At 47.2% G+C, this 22,076-nt stretch overlaps 1 protein-coding gene across 1 annotated transcript in view; it reads right to left on the reverse strand.

Annotated features, from left to right (window-relative positions):
• LOC146811667 (serine protease 27-like) overlaps positions 1-22,076 on the reverse strand; it is a 399,615-nt gene that overhangs the window by 240,999 nt on the left and 136,540 nt on the right. The window contains exon 4 of the mRNA XM_085618639.1: positions 10,484-10,755. Coding sequence (XP_085474765.1) covers positions 10,484-10,755 — 272 coding nt within the window. The remainder of the gene's footprint in view (positions 1-10,483; positions 10,756-22,076) is intronic.

Raw genomic sequence — 22,076 nt, forward strand, 5'->3', positions numbered from 1 at the left:
TTATGGAATTAGGTTGGGTTGGTCAAAGTAGTTACAGGGTTTACTGCCCCCAGATTTTTAAACTTCAGTGCTTTGCAAAGCGCAAAGCTGCCAACGTTAAAAAAAAAACATGAAATGCTGCCCGTGACTAGGAGCGTGCTGCAGTCTATCTGCATGCAGAGTTCCTCCTCCTTCCACAAAGCCGGGAGCTCAGCAGGGAAAGCAAATGATGTACCTGTTGAGTGGTGGTTATGGTGTTAAAATGTCAAATCGCCAGCTGTCAGTACCTGAAATATCAGATCTCTGCAATACTTTAGGGCATATTCACAAGGAACTATTGCCGAGATAACGGCACTTTAGAGCAGCCAAAGTTGCGATAAACCTATCGCCCCATTCAAAATCTGGTGTAAACAGCCAATAGCACCAGTTTACCTGCGATAGCAGCCGCCAAAAACATCACCACAGATGACCCCCACAACTACCGCTAATGAGATGTAGAGTAGGCGTTCCCATGCCAAAAGCCGCGACAACACCACACCTCAACATTCAAAACTAACAGCCACATCGGCGATAAGAACACAAAACAGGTGATAAGGCACGTTAGCACCAGGAAACTAACACCTGTTCTTACCTGGTGTAAAGTCGGACCACAGCCTGTACCATAAAAGGGATCCCAGCCCAGAGCTACACCTGAAGGGCAATAGATGCCATTGAGCCACTGAACATGTGTGCAGGACACCCAAGAGGGCCACAACACCCACCGCCATTCCCCCCGGACCACAACCCCCCGGAACCCTCCCCCGGACCACCACAGAGGCAGCACAGATAAAGACAGTGGACCACCAGGAAACGCACCAGCATCACAGACCCAACACCTGACAATGTCATTGCCCACTACAGGCCCAAAAGGACAACCATCCTATGCATCCTGACCATCATCGCACAACAGGCCGATGGCACCAACACAGTGGATAACCAACATCCCAACACACACAAAGCTGCTGGCTGTGCTGCACATGTTGGCCTCTGGTACCCCCAGCCAACACCTGCCAGAGTCGGAGGAGTCTCACAGCCAGCCACATCCAAGTCCCTCACACCTGTCCTGGACATCACCATCAGCCTGGTGCCCCAGTCCCAATGCGTCCAACACAATGCACAGGATCCGCTGGAGACCAAGCAAGGACCACACGCCACAGCTGTATGCACGCACATGTTGGGGCAATCCAGAGCACACATGTCATACCTGTGCCCCCTGGTGACACAGCACATAATCACCGCAACAGAAAGCACACGCTTTCCATCAATGTGCAGGCAACAGTTGACCACCGTGGAATCTCCACCAATGTGGTTGCTAAATACCCAGCCACTGTGCATGATTCATTCCTACATCCTCCGACAGTCCATCATCAACCAGCGTGCCCAGGATGGCACCAAGGGAAATGCACAGCCCCTTGGCAAGTTCCAAATGAACACCCCACACACACATCAACTCCACAACCATGCAACTCACAACTCTGGCAATGCACACATCACAAAATCATCCCAACATGCAAAACAACATGCCCACCCACCAGAAACCACAGAACAACTTGCAATGGTAACCTGGGCTAGCCGTGAACATGAGCCATCAACGGCATGGCACCTCAGCCACACAGTAGCGGAATGTGGGGAGAGGTGGGAACCAGGCATGTGTGAAGGAGACAGGAGAACCATGATTGGGAAAGCACACAATGCCAAGAGTGGCGGAGATGTGCTGGACAGTATGCAGAACAAACCCATATCCATGGTGACATACACCACTGGTTTATGGAGTGTAGTGGACAGTGGACGCAACCATGTCACCCCAGCCAGTGGGGGACTTTGCTGAAATGCTGCCTGTTACGCCCCCCCCCCATAAGCGTGAGCGGAGTGGCATGGCCCGGCGTATGCCAGGCCGGCATAGGGGTGTGAATAAAAAGCACATAGCCCTGGAAATGGTCCTCTTCCTGAATGCTCAACGTCTCTGCCAAGGTGGCGGCTCTCACTCCGCCACAAGGCCAATGCCGTCGTCGTGAGTGGAGTTGCCTGCGATCCTGTGCACCTGCTGTACCTCGGCCCGCTGGACACCGAACCCGTCAGGCCCGCCCCTGCGCAGCTAGGCCACACCGATCACCTGTCGACACCAGCGTGTGTCAAGGACGGCCCACCATGTGCCGGCACAAGCTCCAAGCCCGAGGCCCGTGACCTTGGCAGCCTCCTCAGACCATCTTGCCCTCAGCGATACAGGCCCGCTTTACTCCTTTCTCGTTTACCTACTCGGCTGCTGCCTCCGGCCTCCACTTCGGTCAAGTAGGTCACACATTTGGAACTGAGTCTTGATTGCACGATGGCAGAGTACATATGTTCATTGCTGATTTTACATCAGTGTACTCTCTTCAAAGTGGTGCCACCAACTCTGTGCATGGCATTCCTACGACACCTGTCTGTTGCCCCTGTTGACTACAGCCTAAGGCCTCCAATATGGACAAGTAGGTCACACAATTGGAACTGAGTCTTGATCATGTAATGGCAGAGTACACACTTTATGGAAGATATTATCTCACTGTACTCTCTCTGACAGGGGGCGGCAACCATGTACATAGCACCCCAATGACATGTGGCAGTGGGGCCACGTGGACTACTGCACCCAGCCTATGCTGCGCTCGAGTAGGAAACCGATTTGGAACAGAACATCGATCATTCAAAGGCAGAGTAAGAATCATTGCATGCAAGGAGAGGCGTAAGAGGAAGACGAGGTTCAGTCTGGAGGGAAATAAGGACCATCGTTACGGAGGTGATTGAACACTACCGACAACTGCCCTTGTGTCACTAACTCTGTGCATCACAAGACAACGACATGTGTCTGTGGCCCCTTGCTGACCGCTGCCTCCAGCCTACACTGCGGTCGAGTAGGTCACGCACAATGTCAAAGTCAGCCTTGATATATGTATGGCAGACTTGATTTCATTGTATAGGCATCATCGCAGACTGCATCCCCTGTCAGCCCCGGTGCCACTAAGTCTGTTCCCTGAGACCTCAGACACTTTCTGGTTGGACTCTGGTGGCGACTGGGTCCATGGACTTGTCATCGCCATCATGTCAATGATACAGAATTTGTGGTGAAAAAGATGCCGTGGCATTCCACTCCACCATTTGCTGCTTCCAGACAGCATCCACCCTCTGCATCATGCCCTGGAGGAAAACTTCCACTGTCCCCCGCAACCCTCCACCACATTCACCTTGGGTATCAATGAGGACCTGCTCAGGTCGCATGGCCTATTTGACTGCACCGCAAGTCACCGTCCTGTGGCGGCGTGCCTGTGCCAGCTGCAGTGCATCCGGGGCCACTAACTCTGTGCTGGTCAAGTCTAGGACCCATTCTTCTGATGTAATGGATGACCTCTGCGACGGTGGTCTTGGGGTCATCAATAGGCCTGGGCAGCAAATTCCGTTCCACTCGCGGAATTTGCGGAATTTGGGTAATTTCGCGTTCCGCGGAGAATGCGTAATTGCCCAAAATTCTGCTTTACGCGGCTTCGCAGAATTTTTGGCTTGTTCGCGATCTCAAAATGCGTGTTCGCGAGATATTTCCCCCGAGCACGCAAACAGCATCGCCAACAGGATAAAAGCGTCGCGAACAAGCAATTCAACGTGTTTGCGGAATTTCTGCGTGTTCGCGGAGATTTTTAACCATTTCGCGGAGATTTGCGTAGCGCGACTATGCAAATTCTGCCCACCCCTAGTCATCAATGCCATGTGTCTGTGGCCCTGTGCTGTCCGCTGCCTCCGGCCTCAACTGCCGCCCACCAGGGCTCACGCAGCAAACGAGTCCTGACCGGCTTGTATGTTGCATCACCACAGGAGGCACACGCCACGACCGCCAGGATCAACTCCAATCGCCAAATGCCAGTGTCGAAACGGTCATACAGGCAGACTGACAGAGTTGCTCGCAGTTGTCGTGGATGCCATCTTCTACCTGGTCCCCTGCTCAGCACTCCAGGTGCCACTAACTCAGTGCACCACAAATCATCGTCCATTACTATTTTTGGTATGTGCTGTGGAGATTTCACGCTGCAATGTCACCTCAGGCAGTGTGGGAGACCTGTGACGACAATGATGATGATGGAGGTGCGGCACCCCCCACTGCAGCTGCATCATGAAAGTCCCGAAGGGACACAATCCTGGACATTTTCTTCACATGAGCGCGCTCACCTCTGGTGCCCCAAACTCAGCGCACTGCAACTCACGGACACTTCTGTTTGCTCATTGTGTGCCCTCTGGACTTGCTCCAGCTACCTCCATGATGCTCCGCAGTTGTCCCTGTAATGCTGGTGTTGTCTGTTTCGTATTCATAGTGTTCACTGTTGTATTTTTTGACAGCACCAACAACTCCCTGAGGGCTGGCTTGCACTCACCCAACACACATCCAGCACAGGCGTCACTGTACATGTGGCTCTGCCAATAAAGGGGCCGGACGCACGTGCCCATAGCCAGTTCAACATAATATCTGCGTCTGTCCCTGTGGTCTTGTTGTGTGCATAAGTGCCCTGGGCCCTACGACATTACATTGTGCTGTGTATAGCGGACGCCGATGTGTCACCGTGGGCAGCGGGTTGGAGCTTGGACATGTAGCTTTGTCGTCAGCCACTCAATTCATAAGGGAAGTCGACTGGTCTGTCGTACGCAGAACCAACATGGGAGTGTGACTGATATGTGCGTGCCCCTGGGCATGGTCCTGTACTGGGAATGTGACTCTGCATGTGTCTCTATGGCAGTGTGGATCTTCTTTGTGGGGTGTAGGTTGTCCCTGAAGGGTTATGGACACCCACCACTGCCCGCGGTGACATGTCAGCACCCGTTGTACACAGCACAATGTAATGTTGTAGGGCCCATGGACCTCATGCGCACAGCAAGACCACAGGGACACACGCAGATATTATGTAGAACTGGCTACGGGCACGTGCGTCCGGCCGCTTTATTACGTATGTGTTCTGGTTCGCCTTCCATGGGTTCGGACCACACCCGCACCTGTTCAGCCACCTCCTCTTGGCGTTCTAACACCTCGCATTGGGGTGGCATGTGTGGGTCGGTGAAGTGTTGTGAGCCAGCCGTGCTTGCGGGTGCTTTATGCTGTGTGGTCTGTTGCAGGGGCTGGGTTCTCCTCTAAGTAGCTTGTCTGCCCTGGTCCTGGTGGTGGGTTGCGTGGGATGTCCACGGGCTGTTGTGGTGCATCGGTGTCAAAGGTGTGGTGGTCATCTCCGGCATCACTGATGTGTTGTATGGTCTGACCGGCTGGAGGTGTTATTTGTCCCTCTGCAATGTGATGGGGAGATGCATGTTGACATTGTGTTGACATTTATGTTGGCGCCTTGTTCTTGTAGACTTGCAGACTGTGTGACAATGTACATTGTCCATAAAGTTGCTGATATGGGTAATATCAGTCCCGAGATGCTCACACCATGTGAAGATGATAAAATCATCAAAATCGATTTCATTCAAAATTTCAACTCGTTTAATTATAAGATCATCATTTTATTGTTCGTTTATGCAAATTGTGAAACCGGTGATCTCCAATATTCAAATGCATGTATTATGCTCAACGCCTTTGATACAGCATGTTAGGATCCCAGTTTCTTGTGAAAAATACAAGATGTTGGGACAGTGGACATTTGCACTACATGACTGATGTGAGGTTGTACCCGTACATATGCATCTCACAGTTTCCTGCTCTGTCCAATGTGATTGTGCTGTTTCTGCGCATGGGCGGACCCAATTGTGTCCCCTGTTCTGCAGTGTGGGTGTTGCACTTTGTGCCACATTGTCATGAGATGTGCTGTGATTGCTATGTGTGTGTGCTGCAGTGTGCCACGGGGATGGGGGCCATGACCCTGGGTAATTGTGGGTTTGCAGTGTGATACACAACATTGTGCATGTGTGCCATTGTGCCCATCTCCCCCATGCCCCCAGTCCATGTTGGATCTTCATCCTGTTGTTGTTTTGTCAGGTCCTGTCGAGCTTTGTCCGTACTCTCACCTCCTTGCACCGTCTCCACACTGAAGAGTGGCCTCCATTTCCTCCAGCTCCTCCTGTGGCGCAGGACTCCCACCTCCTGTTGCTGTTGCTGCCTTCCTGTTGGCAGCGGCTTTGTGCCTGGTTTAGGTTTCCACGTCATGCCAGTGCCTCTTGATGTCCTCCATTGGCCTCTTCAACACTAAGTCTGCATTCAAAATTGTCTGATAGTGCGTCATTTGCTGGTAGTGTTATGTGACCTCCATGACGCTGGTCTTGTTTTCCTGTGGACTGCACCCAGTCTTCCTCTCCCTCTTCTCCTTGTCATCTCCGGCATCACTGATGTGTTGTATGGTCTGACCGGCTGGAGGTGTTATTTGTCCCTCTGCAATGTGATGGGGAGATGCATGTTGACATTGTGTTGACATTTATGTTGGCGCCTTGTTCTTGTAGACTTGCAGACTGTGTGACAATGTACATTGTCCATAAAGTTGCTGATATGGGTAATATCAGTCCCGAGATGCTCACACCATGTGAAGATGATAAAATCATCAAAATCGATTTCATTCAAAATTTCAACTCGTTTAATTATAAGATCATCATTTTATTGTTCGTTTATGCAAATTGTGAAACCGGTGATCTCCAATATTCAAATGCATGTATTATGCTCAACGCCTTTGATACAGCATGTTAGGATCCCAGTTTCTTGTGAAAAATACAAGATGTTTAACCCAATGCATTTCGGGCACCTTCTGCCCTTCGTCAGGGGTTTGTATCTGTGAAGTTAAGAATCACATAAATGCTGTTACAATAGTGTATAACTTTTCACCTGAACTGTCATTTAAACAACAATATATCCATGTAAGTGGCCGATCTTAACGCTCCCAACTATGCCCGAAATGCATTGGGTTAAACATCTTGTATTTTTCACAAGAAACTGGGATCCTAACATGCTGTATCAAAGGCGTTGAGCATAATACATGCATTTGAATATTGGAGATCACCGGTTTCACAATTTGCATAAACGAACAATAAAATGATGATCTTATAATTAAACGAGTTGAAATTTTGAATGAAATCGATTTTGATGATTTTATCATCTTCACATGGTGTGAGCATCTCGGGACTGATATTACCCATATCAGCAACTTTATGGACATTACTTCGGCGCTACCAGGATGAAGCGTACTCCGAGATAGCTCCCCTCAATGGAATACTTTACGAAAAACTTGATCTAAAATGGTGTGCGGGACATACATACATACAATGTACATTGTGACTGTTTGGGCGGTACTGGCAATTTGAGTTGGGACAGTGGACATTTGCACTACATGACTGATGTGAGGTTGTACCCGTACATATGCATCTCACAGTTTCCTGCTCTGTCCAATGTGATTGTGCTGTTTCTGCGCATGGGCGGACCCAATTGTGTCCCCTGTTCTGCAGTGTGGGTGTTGCACTTTGTGCCACATTGTCATGGGATGTGCTGTGATTGCTATGTGTGTGTGCTGCAGTGTGCCACAGGGATGGGGGCCATGACCCTGGGTAATTGTGGGTTTGCAGTGTGATACACAACATTGTGCATGTGTGCCATTGTGCCCATCTCCCCCCATGCCCCCAGTCCATGTTGGATCTTCATCCTGTTGTTGTTTTGTCAGGTCCTGTCGAGCTTTGTCCGTACTCTCACCTCCTTGCACCGTCTCCACACTGAAGAGTGGCCTCCATTTCCTCCAGCTCCTCCTGTGGCGCAGGACTCCCACCTCCTGTTGCTGTTGCTGCCTTCCTGTTGGCAGCGGCTTTGTGCCTGGTTTAGGTTTCCACGTCATGCCAGTGCCTCTTGATGTCCTCCATTGGCCTCTTCAACACTAAGTCTGCATTCAAAATTGTCTGATAGTGCGTCATTTGCTGGTAGTGTTATGTGACCTCCATGACGCTGGTCTTGTTTTCCTGTGGACTGCACCCAGTCTTCCTCTCCCTCTTCTCCTTGGCCTTTTCCCGCCAGACATGTGGGATTTGCAGGGCTGCCGCTGGTTTTCGCATCTTTTTGTATCACGCTTGGTCTCATCGGAGCTTTTTGGGTGTTCGTGTTTTGCATATTTGGGGCGTGGTGTAGAATTTATCGTGGCAATTTGACGCTTTATCTGGTGACTATTGCATGGTACCGCCTTGTTGTGAATTCCATGTTGACACGGGGTTATTTTCCCGCGATAGGCTGCGATGTGTAAAGTTGCGTTAGCGTTTTTTGGTGTTGTTTAGCACACGTTCTTGTGAATATACCCCTTTGTTTTTAGCCACTGTCCATTCATGTTTGTGGCCCACCCATCCCTGTTTAAAGCCCTCCCAGAGCAAGAATCCTAGAGCTGGGCCTGAGAGGAATGGGCCTGAATAAGTATTAGCACTTGGGAAGAGGCATAATTTTAATAATATTACATCTCTCCAATATAACCAATAGACAGTTAATTTAATTTTTGAATCTGGACAGCAGGCATCTGCAATAGAAGCTGATCAGTAAGATCAACCATCTGATCAATGTGAAAGATATTAGTAATTCCAAAATAATCAGCATTAACACCGAATCTATCATTCATAAGTATAATGTGTGAGATGAACAAATGCTGAGATGTGTTGTTAGTCAACAAATACCCAACAATCAGGCCAAAGATTCTTGCCTCTCCCTCTATGAACTGGACATTGATGAATGGATTAGGCATAAAGAACAAAACGTTGTCTGCATGGGCGACAATCAGTTGTGTTGGCCTTTGTATCATGCTTATGCTCAATCCTTGTTTGACCAGAGTAAACCAGTAATATGGCCCAATGACTGATGAATCACCCCTGAAGTTTCTGCTGTATAAAATATGGAATTTACCAAATTGTTGTGAACTGACATATCCCTTTGAGGCTCAAAGCCATATTAGATAGGCAACACCAGCTAATTGTTAATGTTTGAGATACGATTAGCCAATATTTTAGAATAGATGTTAGTATCTGAGCTAATTAACATGATTGGATTATATGACCCAAAGATCTCCGGGTCTTTATTCCTTTTAGGAACAATTACAATTTGTGTTTCTTTCCATGAAGGAAGAATGTCAAGCCCACTGCCAGAGTTACTGATAATTCCTGTGAAACATTAGGTTAATAGTTAATTAATATTTTACAGAATTACAGGGGGATGAGGTTGTCCCTTCATCTTTTAAAGCAGCAAGATTTACAATCACACTAGTAACTTTCTCAATAGTAATAGGCGGCTTTAGTGTGGCTCTAGCCTCAGGAAAGAGGGGCATTCTATTAGTGTTTGGAAATACTCTTCACATCATCTAGTTTTAATGGGGCCCCTCAGAACGACAAATATATATTTTCCATAACGATTCGATAAAATTGGCAGCTATAAATACATTTAACAATTTAAACATTTTAGTTATGTTCAGTTATCACTTTTAAAAATACAATCAAATGTATGATGATTGGCATCAGGCTATGGAAGCCCTTGTCCATTAAAGTGTAAAAGTATCCCCATTGTGATCCATCATCAGAAATGGGGGGATGGAGGGCCTTTGAGGGTAATTTGGATCCCATGCCCCCTTTGCCGTCTATTCTCAGCCAGGACATGAGGGACAAAGGCTGTTACTGATGGCCTATTACTGAGCGACCCACTTCCACTGTTTCTTTCGTTCACTGAAATACTGCTCTATTTTTTTAGCATGATATTCGACCAGGGCCGGACGCCCCCTGAGATCAATTCAGCCCCCCCCCCCCCCCAGGTGAGCCCAGTTTGAAGATCTCTAGTTTAGAGTAATAATCCCAGAAGATGTACCTAATACTCAAAGGTCCTGGTAGCGTTCAATCAGCATTTATCATTGACTTCAATTTAGTGCTCACTGTTTCCCACTCTTTCAATTTAAGTACCAATTGATTCGCTATGCTTGAATATTGTTGGATGATGCTGATAACATGTCTTAGCTGGTTTGTTTAATATGCAATCACCAGGCATTTACCACTTGTTTATATTTATCAAAACAAATGGGTTTTATGTCTTTCATTTTATTTATGAAATTGTCTGAACCACATTTGAAAGACAACAACAACTCAACGTTTGTACGAGGTCTAGTGTTATGTCTGATGGGGAATTCCGCAATTATTTTTCTCGGTTTTTGAGGATAAAAATAGTAGTAACAAAGTACTAATAATAATAATATTTTATGAACGGATGCGGTTATCATTTAAATCAATGGAATCCATTTTATCGCCGTCAGAGATGGAACGCGAACAGAACTCAGACAAATATAAACCCTTTGACTTTAGTAGCAGATGCTTTCGTTAAACCAAGCTTTTTTGGTTTATTGTTTTCAAACCAACTTGGGGTCATGGATTACTCTAAGTAGAGGTGACACACATAAGGCCACGATGTGGCCAACCCAAGTAATACATTTTCGAGAAGAGTACATATGGTCCCAACCCCGCAAACCACACTCACCTGATGAGAAAATGTTTCCCCAGCCGGTGACCCAGCAGTTTAACCCGGAAGGGAAATCGACGGAGGAGGCTGGCAGGCAGACAGGCATGATAAAATCGGTGAAGGTTACCGTGGTTTCCAGCTCCAGCAACAGAATGTCCCCGGACGTGCTTGGGCCCATGAATGATGGGTTGGCAATGATGGTCTTGACTTCTGAGCACACCGAGTTGGGCTTGGGGATTGAGAGCTGGTACATTCCCAAGCAGACACGATAGGAGGACTGGGGAATGTTCCTGAAGAAAATAACATAAAAAACAAATGAGATTTAACCAATAGGGAGAGACGAAAGCAATCTCTCATTAGTCCGAATTGTGTTGCTCCCTACAAATATGAGGTACCAGTTTGGATCACTTGGAGAGCAGGTGGACATTAATGCCCCATTTACTAGTAATTCCACAAGGAGATTTCCAGTGGACAGAACTACCGTTACTACCTGTTATGTCCACATGGAATTCTGCTTATACCAAGCTAGACCCCTCGAAATAGTGATTATCTGTGCTGACACAGTGTTACCGTGCAGAATTCCGCATGGTATTCCCTTTTCTAAGGGATTTAGTGCCAGATGTATGACCGGTTTGCGAATCGTAAAACTATTTGCGCATACAAAATGAGTTGCATTCGATGTACGACAGGCATTCGAAAATCAGAAATTGCGATGTGACAGATTTCAGAGCTGCAAAATTATGTGTGCAGAATTTGCGTGTCTCAAATAGCGAGTCGCTATTTGCGAGCCGCAAACCTTCATGTACAGACGAGTTGCAATTTGCCAGTAAGCACAAAATGACCCAACTGCACATTCAATTTACCATGAATCAAAACCAGGGCCCAGCCTATAAAAAAGGCCCAGAATGCATCACAAATCTTACTACAATGGCTGCCCAGCACTTGATAGAGAGGAGGGTCAGGATTTTGGCGGCTCAGCAGAGGAGGCGGAGACAGGAGATGATTTTCAGAGACGGGATAACCATGTTTGACAAGACAGAGGAAGAGCTATTATGACCAGTATAAGCTGAGTCGCAATGGTATTCTAGAGCTAATAGCCATCTTGAAGCCACAACTAGAAAGCAGGACCCAGACATGCAGTGCAATCTCCACCCATGTCCAAGTGTTGTGCTACCTCTACCTATTGGCCACTGGTATTTACCAAGATGTCATTTCAGTGGCTGGAGCGGTGCAGCAGAGTGTGCTTTTGCATTTCCTTCGCCAAATCATTGACACCAGGATCCACCTAACACACAAACACATCTACCTGTCCAGGGATGCCTTCGAAATTCATAATACAAAAAAACAATTTCACAGGATAGCAAGATCTCCAAAGAAAATTGGCTGCATATATGGCACCCATGTGCCTATAAATCCCCAATCCCACCTGGAATACATATTCTGGAACCACAAGAGTACACATTCACTAAACATTCAAGTAGTCTGCAATGCAACACACATTATCACAGACATTGCAGCAAAATTTCCAGAGAGCACCCATGGCTCCTAAATCTTTCACCACAGTGGCATTCACCAGCGACTAGAAAGTGGGGACTTTGACGAAGGATACATACTAGGTAATGCAATGTGATATACAAAGTGAAATGTATCAGTGCAAACATTACTCACTCTATGTTGTCTCACTCTCAAATCTCTCACTAGGTGACAGTGAGCATGCCCAGCGGCTATGGATCCTGACACCCTATCTGTCTCCCAACAAAGCACATAAGAGATGATACCCCATCCTGTTTCCCTAGGTGCCGGCAGAGCTAGTGTTCAAAAACTACAGCTAGACACTTTGCTAAAAAAGGGTAATTTTTCATTGTGAAAATGTGGTGTGTTCACGTTGGGTTTTGAGCCATTTCCTGTCGTGGGCACTATGCCTACCCACACAAGTGAGGTACCATTTTTATCGGGAGACTTAGGGTAATTCAGATTTGTAAAGGAACTATAATTACCTATTGACTTTCGATGCATTTCTGCCTTCCAAATGAGAGACATTGTGGAAAAAAGAAGTCATTTTAAAAAATGACAGATAATTTTCATGCTAGTATGAGTATTCCCAATTTCGGAAATGTGCAAATATCTACTGTTTCTAAACTCTACATTTCAGAAATACAAAGGTGTCTTTCATACCGATTTTTCCATGTACACATTTTTACAGAATAATTACTATATTCCTGGTACATAATAAAAAACCATTGCAAGTTGCTGCTCAGTTTTTGGCTCTGGGTTCGTTGGGTTCTTGGTGAACATACAAGTCCTACATATCCCCACAACCAGTAATGTCCAGCGGATGTAACGGTATATTGCTTTCAAAGAGCTGTCATAATTAGAAGAAGTTACAAGTAAAAACGTTGACTCAAAAGGCTTTTTTTTTAAACTAATTTTCAATTTGTCCTAGATTTAACTGTTAGTTTCTATAAAAACCTTGATGGATCTATACAAATGACCCCTTGCTGAATTCAGAATTTTGTCTACTTCTCTAAAATGGAAAAGGTTTGGTAGGTGTCCCTTGGTGGCCGCTGAGCACCGGACCAAAAACCCAGGTGACCCCCCTCGCAAAACCAGGTTGTTTTGAGATAGGCAATTTTAATGTCGCCTCAATACGTTTTGGGCCCTTGCCTATCTTGGGGATTTGGGCCTCCCACATGAGTGAGGCACCGTTTTTATTGGGAGACCCGGGGGAACGCTGGATGGTAGGAAATTTGTGTCAGCCCAGTGATGCCACAATTTGCCCACACAAAAATGTGTGAAAGAAGTGATTTCTTCAGCTAAATGAGGTTTGCAGGGCATTCTGGGTAAGGAAACGTTGGGGGATCCACACAAGCCATATCTCCCTGGAATTCCCCAGGTGTCTAGTTTTCAGAAATGTGTGGGTTTGGTAGGTTTCCCTTGGTGGCCGCCGAGCACCGGACCAAAAACCCATGTGACTCCCCTTGCAAAACCAGGTCGTTTTGATATAGGCAATTTTGATGTCGCCTCAATACGTTTTGGGCCCTTGCCTATCGTGGGGATTTGGGCCTCCCACACGAGTGAGGCACCGTTTTTATTGGGAGACCCGGGGGAATGCTAGGTGGTAGGAAATTTGTGTCAGCCCAGTGATGCCACAACTTTCCCACACAAAAATGTGTGGAAAAAGTGATTTTTTCAGCTAAATTTAAGGTTTGCAGGGCATTCTGGGTAAGGAACCTTTGGGGGATCCACACAAGCTATACCTCCCTGGAATGCCCCGGGTGTCTAGTTTTCAGAAATCTGTGGGTTTGGTAGTTTTCCCTAGATGGCCGCCAAGCCCGGGGCCAAAAACTCATGGGATCCCCTTTACAAAACCAGGTTGTTTTGTGATAGGTAATTTTGATGTCTCCTCAATAGGTTTTGGGCCCTTGCCTGTTGCGGGCACTAGGCCTACCCACGCAAGTGAGGTACCATTTTTCTCGGAAGACTTTGGGGAACGGGGGGCAGGTGGAATTTTGTGGACCCACGCAGATTCCAGAACTTTCCACCACAGAAATGTGAGAAAAAATTGTTATTTTGGACACATTTTTAGGTTTGCAAGGGATTCTGGGTAACAGAACCTGGTGAAAGCCAGTCAAGTCACCCCATCCTGAAATCCCCTCAGTGTCTAGTTTTCAAAAATGTACAGGCTAGCTAGGTTTCCCTAAGTGCCAGCTGCGCTTGGGCCAAAAATCCACAGGTAGGCACATTGTTAAAAAAATGTCAGAGCCCAGTGGGCTTTCTGCTGCCCTGGGTGGGGGGGGGAAATTGGGGGAGGGGGTTTCATCCCGATATGCCCCTAAAGGGGCAGAAAGACTGTGGTTATTTTTTGTGGGGGTGGGGGCATTAGTATGACCATTTTGGGTAGGCCCCACACCCACGCATAAAAAAAGCCTGCATACTCGCTGTTGCCTAGTGGGCTTTTCTGCCCCCCAGGGGGCAGATCAGGGGCCACTGCCACCATCTGCCCTCCCGGGGGGGCAGACAGACTGTAATTACTCTGGGGGTGGGGTGGGGGTATTGCCGTGCCCATTTTGGGGAGCCCCTACACTAATAAAACAAAAAAATCCATGGTTTCTAGTGGGCTTTCTGTGCCCCCCAGGGGGGGGGCGAATTGGGGGCTACAGCTCCCATTTGTCTCCCAGGGGGCAGAAAAACTGTCATTTTTGTGGGGGGGGAGGGTGGGGGCATTGGCGTGCCCGTTTCGAGCAGCCCACACCCTAAAAACAATTGTGCAAAAAAAATCCCTGGTGGATAGTGGGCTTTCTGCCCCTCTGGAGGGGCAGATTGGGGGCTACTTCCCCCATTTGCCTCCCGGGGGGGCAGAAAGGCTGTAATGGTGGTGGGAGGTGGGGGATTGGGGTGCCCATTTTGGGCAGCCCCCTCCAAAAACAAAATGCGCACAAAAAATCCCTTGAGTCAAGTTGGCTTTCTGCTCTCCCTGGGAGCAGATTGGGGGCTACTGTCCCCATCCCCCCTGCCCCCCAGGGGGGGGCATAAAGGCTGTAATGGCGGCATTGGCATGCCCATTTTGGGCAGCCCCCACCCTAAAACAAATTGTGCAGAATAAAATCCCTGGCATTTTGATGGTTTTCTGCCCCCCCCCCCCGGGGGGGGGTAGATTAGGGGCTCCTGCTCCATCTGTCCCCCAGGTGGGGTATAAAGGGTGTAATGGTGGTGGGGGGTGGGGGCATTGGCGTGCCCATTTCGGGCATCCACCACCCTAAATAAAATTGCGCAGAAAAAATCCCTGGCGTCAAGTGGGCTTTCCACCCCCCCCGAAGGGGCAGATTAGGGGCCAATGCCCCATCTGCCCCCCAGGAAAGGCTGTAATGGTGGCGGGTGGGTGGGGGCATTGGAGTGCCTATTTCAGGCAGCCTCCACCCTAAAAAGACCTTCTAAAAACTAATCCCTGGTGTTTAGTGGGCTTTCTGCCCCCCGAAGGGGCAGATTAGGGGCCAATGCCCCATCTGACCCCCCCAGGGGGAGGGCAGAAAGGCTGTAATGGTGGTGGGTGGGCGGGGGCATTGGCGTGCCCATTTCGGGCAGCCCCCACCCTAAAGAAAAACCTAAAAACATATCCCTGGTGTTTAGTGGGCTTTCTGCCCTCCCGAAAGGGCACATAAGGGGCCAATGCCCCATCTTCCCCCGGGGGGGCAGAAAGACTGTAATAATTGGAGGAGTTGGGGCATGGGCATGCCCGTTTTGGGCAGCCCCCACCCTTATTTTTAGTTTCTAAAAAAATCCCTGATGTCTAGTGGGCTTTCCGCCCACCCGAAGGAGCAGATTAGGGGCCAATGCCCCATCTGCCCCCCAGGGGGGCAGAAAGGCTGTAATGGTGGCGGGTGGGTGGGGGCATTGGCATGCCCATTTCGGGCAGCCCCCACCCTAAAAAAACCTAAAAACAAATCCCTGGTGTTTAGTGGGTTTTCTGCCCCCGAAGGGGCAGATTAGGGGCCAATGCCCCATCTGCCCCCGGGGGGGGTGAAAGACTGTAATAATTGGGAGGGGTGGGGTAGGGGCATGGGCCTGCCCATTTTGGGCAGCTCTCACCCTTATTTTTACTTTTTTTTACATTCCCTGGTGTCTAGTGGGCTTTCTGCCCCCCAGGGGGGCAAAAAGACTAAAGGTTTCCAAAATAAACTGGGGGGAGCAAAGGCCCTTGCCCAAGGGGCTGCACCCCCCTCCCTGGTGTCTAGTGGTTGGATCCCTGCTTGGGGATCGCCCTCCTTTTGCGATCCCCAAGCAGGGATCCACTGGGGAGAATCTCCCCTTTCCAACGATACCTGTCCCGTCTTTCTACGTGCTCAGGGGGCTGAGATAGCCCCATGAGTATGTAGAAAGGGAAACTGAAATGAGCCGATTGCCTCATTTCAGTTTCGGTTTCACTGAAATGACGTCAGCGCGACGTGCGCGACGATCATTATTTCAGGGAAACCAGGGGGTGGGCCTTCCGAGCTGGGGAAGCTCTTCCCCAGCTCCCGAGGCTATTTTGGTTTAAAGGGAATCCCTCTGGTGCCCACACCAGAGGGATTTCCCAGGGGATGCCTCATGACGAGCTGGACTGCAGGCTCTCACATGACCTGTCCACATTTCTCTGCCTCGCGGTCGCAGCACCACAAGCTGCACTTCTCTCTATGGGGTCTGTGCACTTCTATCTCTGGGGTCCTGTGCACTTCATACCTCCGCTGCTCTTTCCTAATCCAGGATTTGCTCTCTTGACCCGGAGGTAGTCTCGGTAATCTGCCAGAACGACTTCGTGGCAAAGTGCGGCTTGTCCGTCTTCAGTGTTACCATGACCGCTACAGAAGCAGGTGACAGAGTTCTTGGAGGGAGAATGAGAGAGAACGTCACAACACCCAGGAGCATGCAGGTGAGGGCCAGAGCACCAGGGAGCATGTAGGTGAGAGCCTGAGAAACCGGGAACATGCCAGAGCACTTGGGATCATGCAGGTGAGATGAAGCTGACCTGCAGGTGCTCCCTCACCTCTTGAGTGAGAGACGAAAGTTGCAAAGGGTGGGGACGATAGCTGAAATGCTGCCTGCTTTTGGCACCCCCTTTTTCCACGAACAGCGCACATTAGCAGCAGTGCAAACACTGCATGGGGTGACGGAAAGGCAGCAGTTTGCATCTGAAGCTAGGGGAGGGTTCCGGGAAACTCCGCTACGTCACGTTGGCGGAGTTTTTGGCAAACTCCGCTCTCAAAACGGTGAACTCCGCCGGCGGAGCGGAGTTTGCCGCCCACCATTAGTGCTTTAATGTTTCTACGCTATGGCACATTTAATTTGAGAATAATAAAAAATTTGAGAAGGATATTGTACGATATGAGGCCGCTTCATATGCTTGCACAGTTGAAAGCACTGAATGATTAGGAGCATGCAGCTCATGTTAGACAAAGGGATAAACATCAGAGAAAAGTTTAAAAGTCAGTGCGTAGCTGTGCTGATGCTAGATGGGATGCTGAACAATGTAATAGCGAGAAATAGATTATACCTTGCATTGAAAAGTGAAGAACCAGAGAAAAGTAAAGACAGAAAAGAAAAGGAGAGTAAGAAAGAAAACCCAGAGTACAGGTGAAGACAGTGATAGTGATTCTAGCGATGATTTCCAAGATGTATTGTTATCAATATGTCCACATGCTTATAATGTGGCCCAACCTGATCGAGGATGAGAATACCCTTAGAAATAAATGCACCCAATGTAAGGGGCTGTCGGTCGCTAATCAGGGATGATATTCTTAGGGCTAAACGTTATACATCTCCTGAAGTCACCATGGACTACATTGCCCTAACACTCACACATTATCTTCTTGTCGAGAACCTTGTAGACTTTGACATACGGACCCAAGAACTTTCAATTTCCAATATTCGTTTCAATTATAACCCACCTGAACAAATCTCATACAGGAGATTATCCCCCCTCAATGAGATAGATTGAAGGTTGCTCTCCCCCGTAGGAGCTTCAGGGGAGCAACACGGGACATCAGCCAGTGAGGGTGCCAACATAGTAGTACCACTCCCATCCCCACCAGTATCATCCAAGCACCAACACCCCTGCTTAGTGTAGTGGGACAGTTGAACACCATGGGAGTCACAACTAACTGGGACAATACACATATGGAGCATCACCATCAAACTCCTACCATAGACATGATGTCCTGGAATATAGCTGGTTTAGGGACCAGGGGGCAGTCCCAGAATGGCAAACTATTATTGACCAGCGCAACATTTGTCTTTTTCAAGAAACGTGGCTAGTGGACCCTAGTCACCCCAACCACAGAATCATGTAGCCCGGGACCAATGGGTAACCCATTTTGAATGTCAATACGCTAATGGGATGGAAGAAGCTAATGTCACAGGTTTTGCCCATAAACATTATATTGACAAGGTCTTTACCACAGCAGACATTGACACGGCCCTTGGTTCAATCACGGGGATCAGGGCACCGGGGATAGATGGAATCCCACAGACATCTTTCTTTATAACAAGCCCTGGTGGAATAGGTACATCCTGGCACTGGCAAATGCGATCGCCCTCAGGTCTCCTGTCCCCGACTCCTGGAAAGGGGCCGAGATTATCCCATTATATAAAAAGGGCGACAAGTTCCTCCCAGGAAACTACAGGCCAATCAGCCTTATCCACTCCATTCAAAAGACAGTAGCTCGATTGGTGCTGGAAAAGGTTCATGATTGGATTGAGGAACAGGAGATTCTTACCCCATTACAGGAAGGTTTCCGGAACTGTATCAGCACAATAGATCAAGTATTCCGGTTTAAGCTATCACATTGGCTCACCGTGGTCGTGGGCAAGGGCCCTTTGTCGACCTTAAGTAAGCTTTTGACTTGGTTTTGCTTAGCAAGCTTTGGGTCGTCTTGCAGGACCTAGGGCTACCGCCTGAACTGCTCACACTAATTGCGCATCTCCACGAAGACAATTTTTCCCAAATAAGCTGGGGTAGGCAGGAAATGTCACCAGTCCTTTTCCTGTAGTGAAGGGGGTTCACCAAGGATGCGTACTAACCCCCACTTTATTTTCTCTTTTTATCAATTAAATTGCGGAGTTTTTATCATCAGTTCAAACCAATGCCCCAGTTCTTGCGGGCTCTGCAATTCCCATTTTAATGTTCACTAACAACACTTTGATCATGTCCAAAACCCCTAGTGGTATACATAGAGCGTTAATTATTTTGAAATAACTTTGCTCCATACTGGGACTAGAGATCAATGTGTCTAAGACGAAATTTATGACTTTTAACCAACACAGATCCTTCAAAGGCATATATATTCTTAGATAAGAAGCCTCTTGAACAAGTCAACGCATTTACCTATCTGGGGGTTATCCTACAAAAAGCCTATCAGTCCTGCCCTGCAAATTTACAATATGAAAGTGGTTAGCTCAGTGCTATAAGGGGCGGAACTATGGAGGTTTGAAAACCTGTCCAAGTTAATACTTGCTGAAAACAGATTCCTGAGACATATTACCAACCTTCCCCAGAGCACCCCGGTTCTCCCTTTATTACAAGATCTGGGTAGGAAAGCGCTAGCAGACTTAGCAAGGCTGCGCCCTATCTTGTATTGGCGCAGAATATGGTGTATGGCAGAACTGTCACCATATGCTGCAGGGCTCAGGGATGTAATTGCATCAGATTAGTTGAAAAAGATCAGCTGGCTTAGAGCGGTCAGAGTTTCTTTGGCGAGTATCGGTATGTCAGAATTGTGGGAAAACCCATTAGGTTGCAGATTCCCCCCCAAAGAGATCATAAAAGAAAGATATTGGGAAGTGACTTACCTTAACAAGCACAGAGATAGTGACAGTTCATCATTAACTGGGGCTTTCTTAACAAGAAAACCTTGGCCTAGTCGGGAACAGTACTGGGATGCTATCTCCAAACCTTTTGAACGGAAGTTGTACTTCCAATTCAGAGTGGCAATCCTACCAGTAAGAGCATACACAGCTAAGTGGGCTGAGTCAGGAAACAATAAGTGTCCCTTCTGCAACGGAATGGACAAGTCCTATGCCCACGTTTTGTTTGTCTGCCATGCCTACACAGGTCCTAGAAAGGCGTGGTTGACTACAATCTGTAGAAACCTGGGCACTGGAACTTGTAGTATTGCTTTAAGAATATTGTGTACCGATACGTCGCCATGTATCACAATAGCAGTAACCAAGTTCCTTAGATGGATGTGGATAATTAGATCACGTACTGTAGATGTTACAGGAAAATCTGCCAGGTTTTATTTTGTTACCGAAATATCGCTATGGCGTTGATTGAAGTTAAGATTTTTAGCCGTCTATTTATTAAGGCTCTTAATTAACTGTTGTGTCATGCTCCTTCTGAGAACTCTTGTAATGCTTTTAATTGGATCATGTGTTTTGTATGAAATTTCAAGTTTTTAACATTATTAATAATGCATTTTAATCCTTTTAATGTGTGAAAATTCATTGTTGTTTTATCTGTGACTAGCTTTTATGACCAAACTATCGAATAAAGCTTTTTTGAATTTTTTTTTGGATTGGCCCAACCGGAAGGAACAAATGGTACAGTTAGTGGTGGAAATTCTGTAAGAGCCACTGCACCAGTAAATACAAGTCAGAATTTGATGGTAGGGAGTTCAGGGATGAGTGCCCCTGTTAACTTACTGTTCCCGATGCCCTAGATGCAATCGCTGTTCCATCCACTATTGGTCCCACAGTTCCTTTGCAAAAGCCAGTCGACCGGAACCATGACACATACTTTGACAGTCCCTACTGGAGTAGATACATTAGCTAATGGCCCTTAGGTCCCAGGAATTAGAGATACTCCTTTGGTCCTGACTCAGGTAAATACCTCTTATGTTGCCTCTACAGTATCCATGATGAATCAGACAGGATTTACTCCTGTAGGAAAGTCTACTCAAAGATTGCACAATTTTGGCATGTCTGTTCTGAATTCACCTCAGAGTGTTATCAACATTAATCTCAGTGAAAGGATAGTGTCAAATACCTCTGTAATGCAGAATGGTATTAACGTCTGAGAACTAGATTATTTTATTAGGTTTCTCATTGAGTCCCCAAGAAAAAGTGAAGGTTCATGATTAGGAAAAGAAACAATATAATCTCTGGTGGGGGAAAGTGCAGTGGACGTGGTCAAACTACTGTTAGAACTGAATGAGATGATATTAGTAACCCTTGATCTTTCCTGATTAGATACCTATTAAGAGAACAAACTTGTATTTATGTGTAAAGACATCACTAAGCATGCAGAACAAGTGCATGATAAATTGTCTGAATTAACTTCAGAAACATGATGTAGATTTAAGTGGAACTAAATCTTTGCAGAAAAGTTACTGTGTATGTTTTGATGAGATTGACATTTGCAGTATGAGATCACCAAGAATGGAAACACAAATTAAGGAATTAATTAGTAGCATCTAAAAATGGAGTGAGCTAGATAAGTGGCAAGGCAGATGGGTGTAGAAGAAAGATCAAAAGATACTAAAGGAAGAGCCACCTCAGTCTTTAGTGGATGGAGAGGGCGCTTCAAATTTTCCATCAGGGAAGTGCCTGGTGGAGTTTATGTCCATGTGTCTTGGAGAAGAAGTGATCTCGCATCATTCACCAAAGATTTTCCAAAATTGAGAGAAGAGGCAGTGGAGTTGTATACAAAGGTTGAGAGATTTGGAAATATTTCACAAGTCCTGCTGGTAGATTTGAATACCTTCTTTGACATTGTGGTACCAAGTGATTTGTGGGCAGAATGCAAAGTAGAAATAGAGTGGCCGAAGAAGGAACCCCAGAGAAACCGGACGTCAGATGCTCCATCACTGTTGGTGATGAAAAGGTATGAATGGGTGATCACCTTTTTGAAAGGAAATATACCAGCTAAAGACATTGATTGGGCCAGGATTGACAGGACGAATCAACAGCCTAAAGAGTCAGTGTATGCCTATTATGTGAGATTTTTGCAGGTGTTTAACTTCCTTAGTCTCCATTCTACTGTGCTGTTTAAAGGCACAGAACATTTTGTGTATCGGTTTGTGATGGTATTGAGACCTAAGATTAGTTTGCTGATTCAGCAGCATTTGATTTGTTGGGCAGA

This window comes from Triturus cristatus, chromosome 7 (assembly GCF_964204655.1).
Source record: "Triturus cristatus chromosome 7, aTriCri1.1, whole genome shotgun sequence".
NCBI classification, from domain to species: domain Eukaryota; kingdom Metazoa; phylum Chordata; class Amphibia; order Caudata; family Salamandridae; genus Triturus; species Triturus cristatus.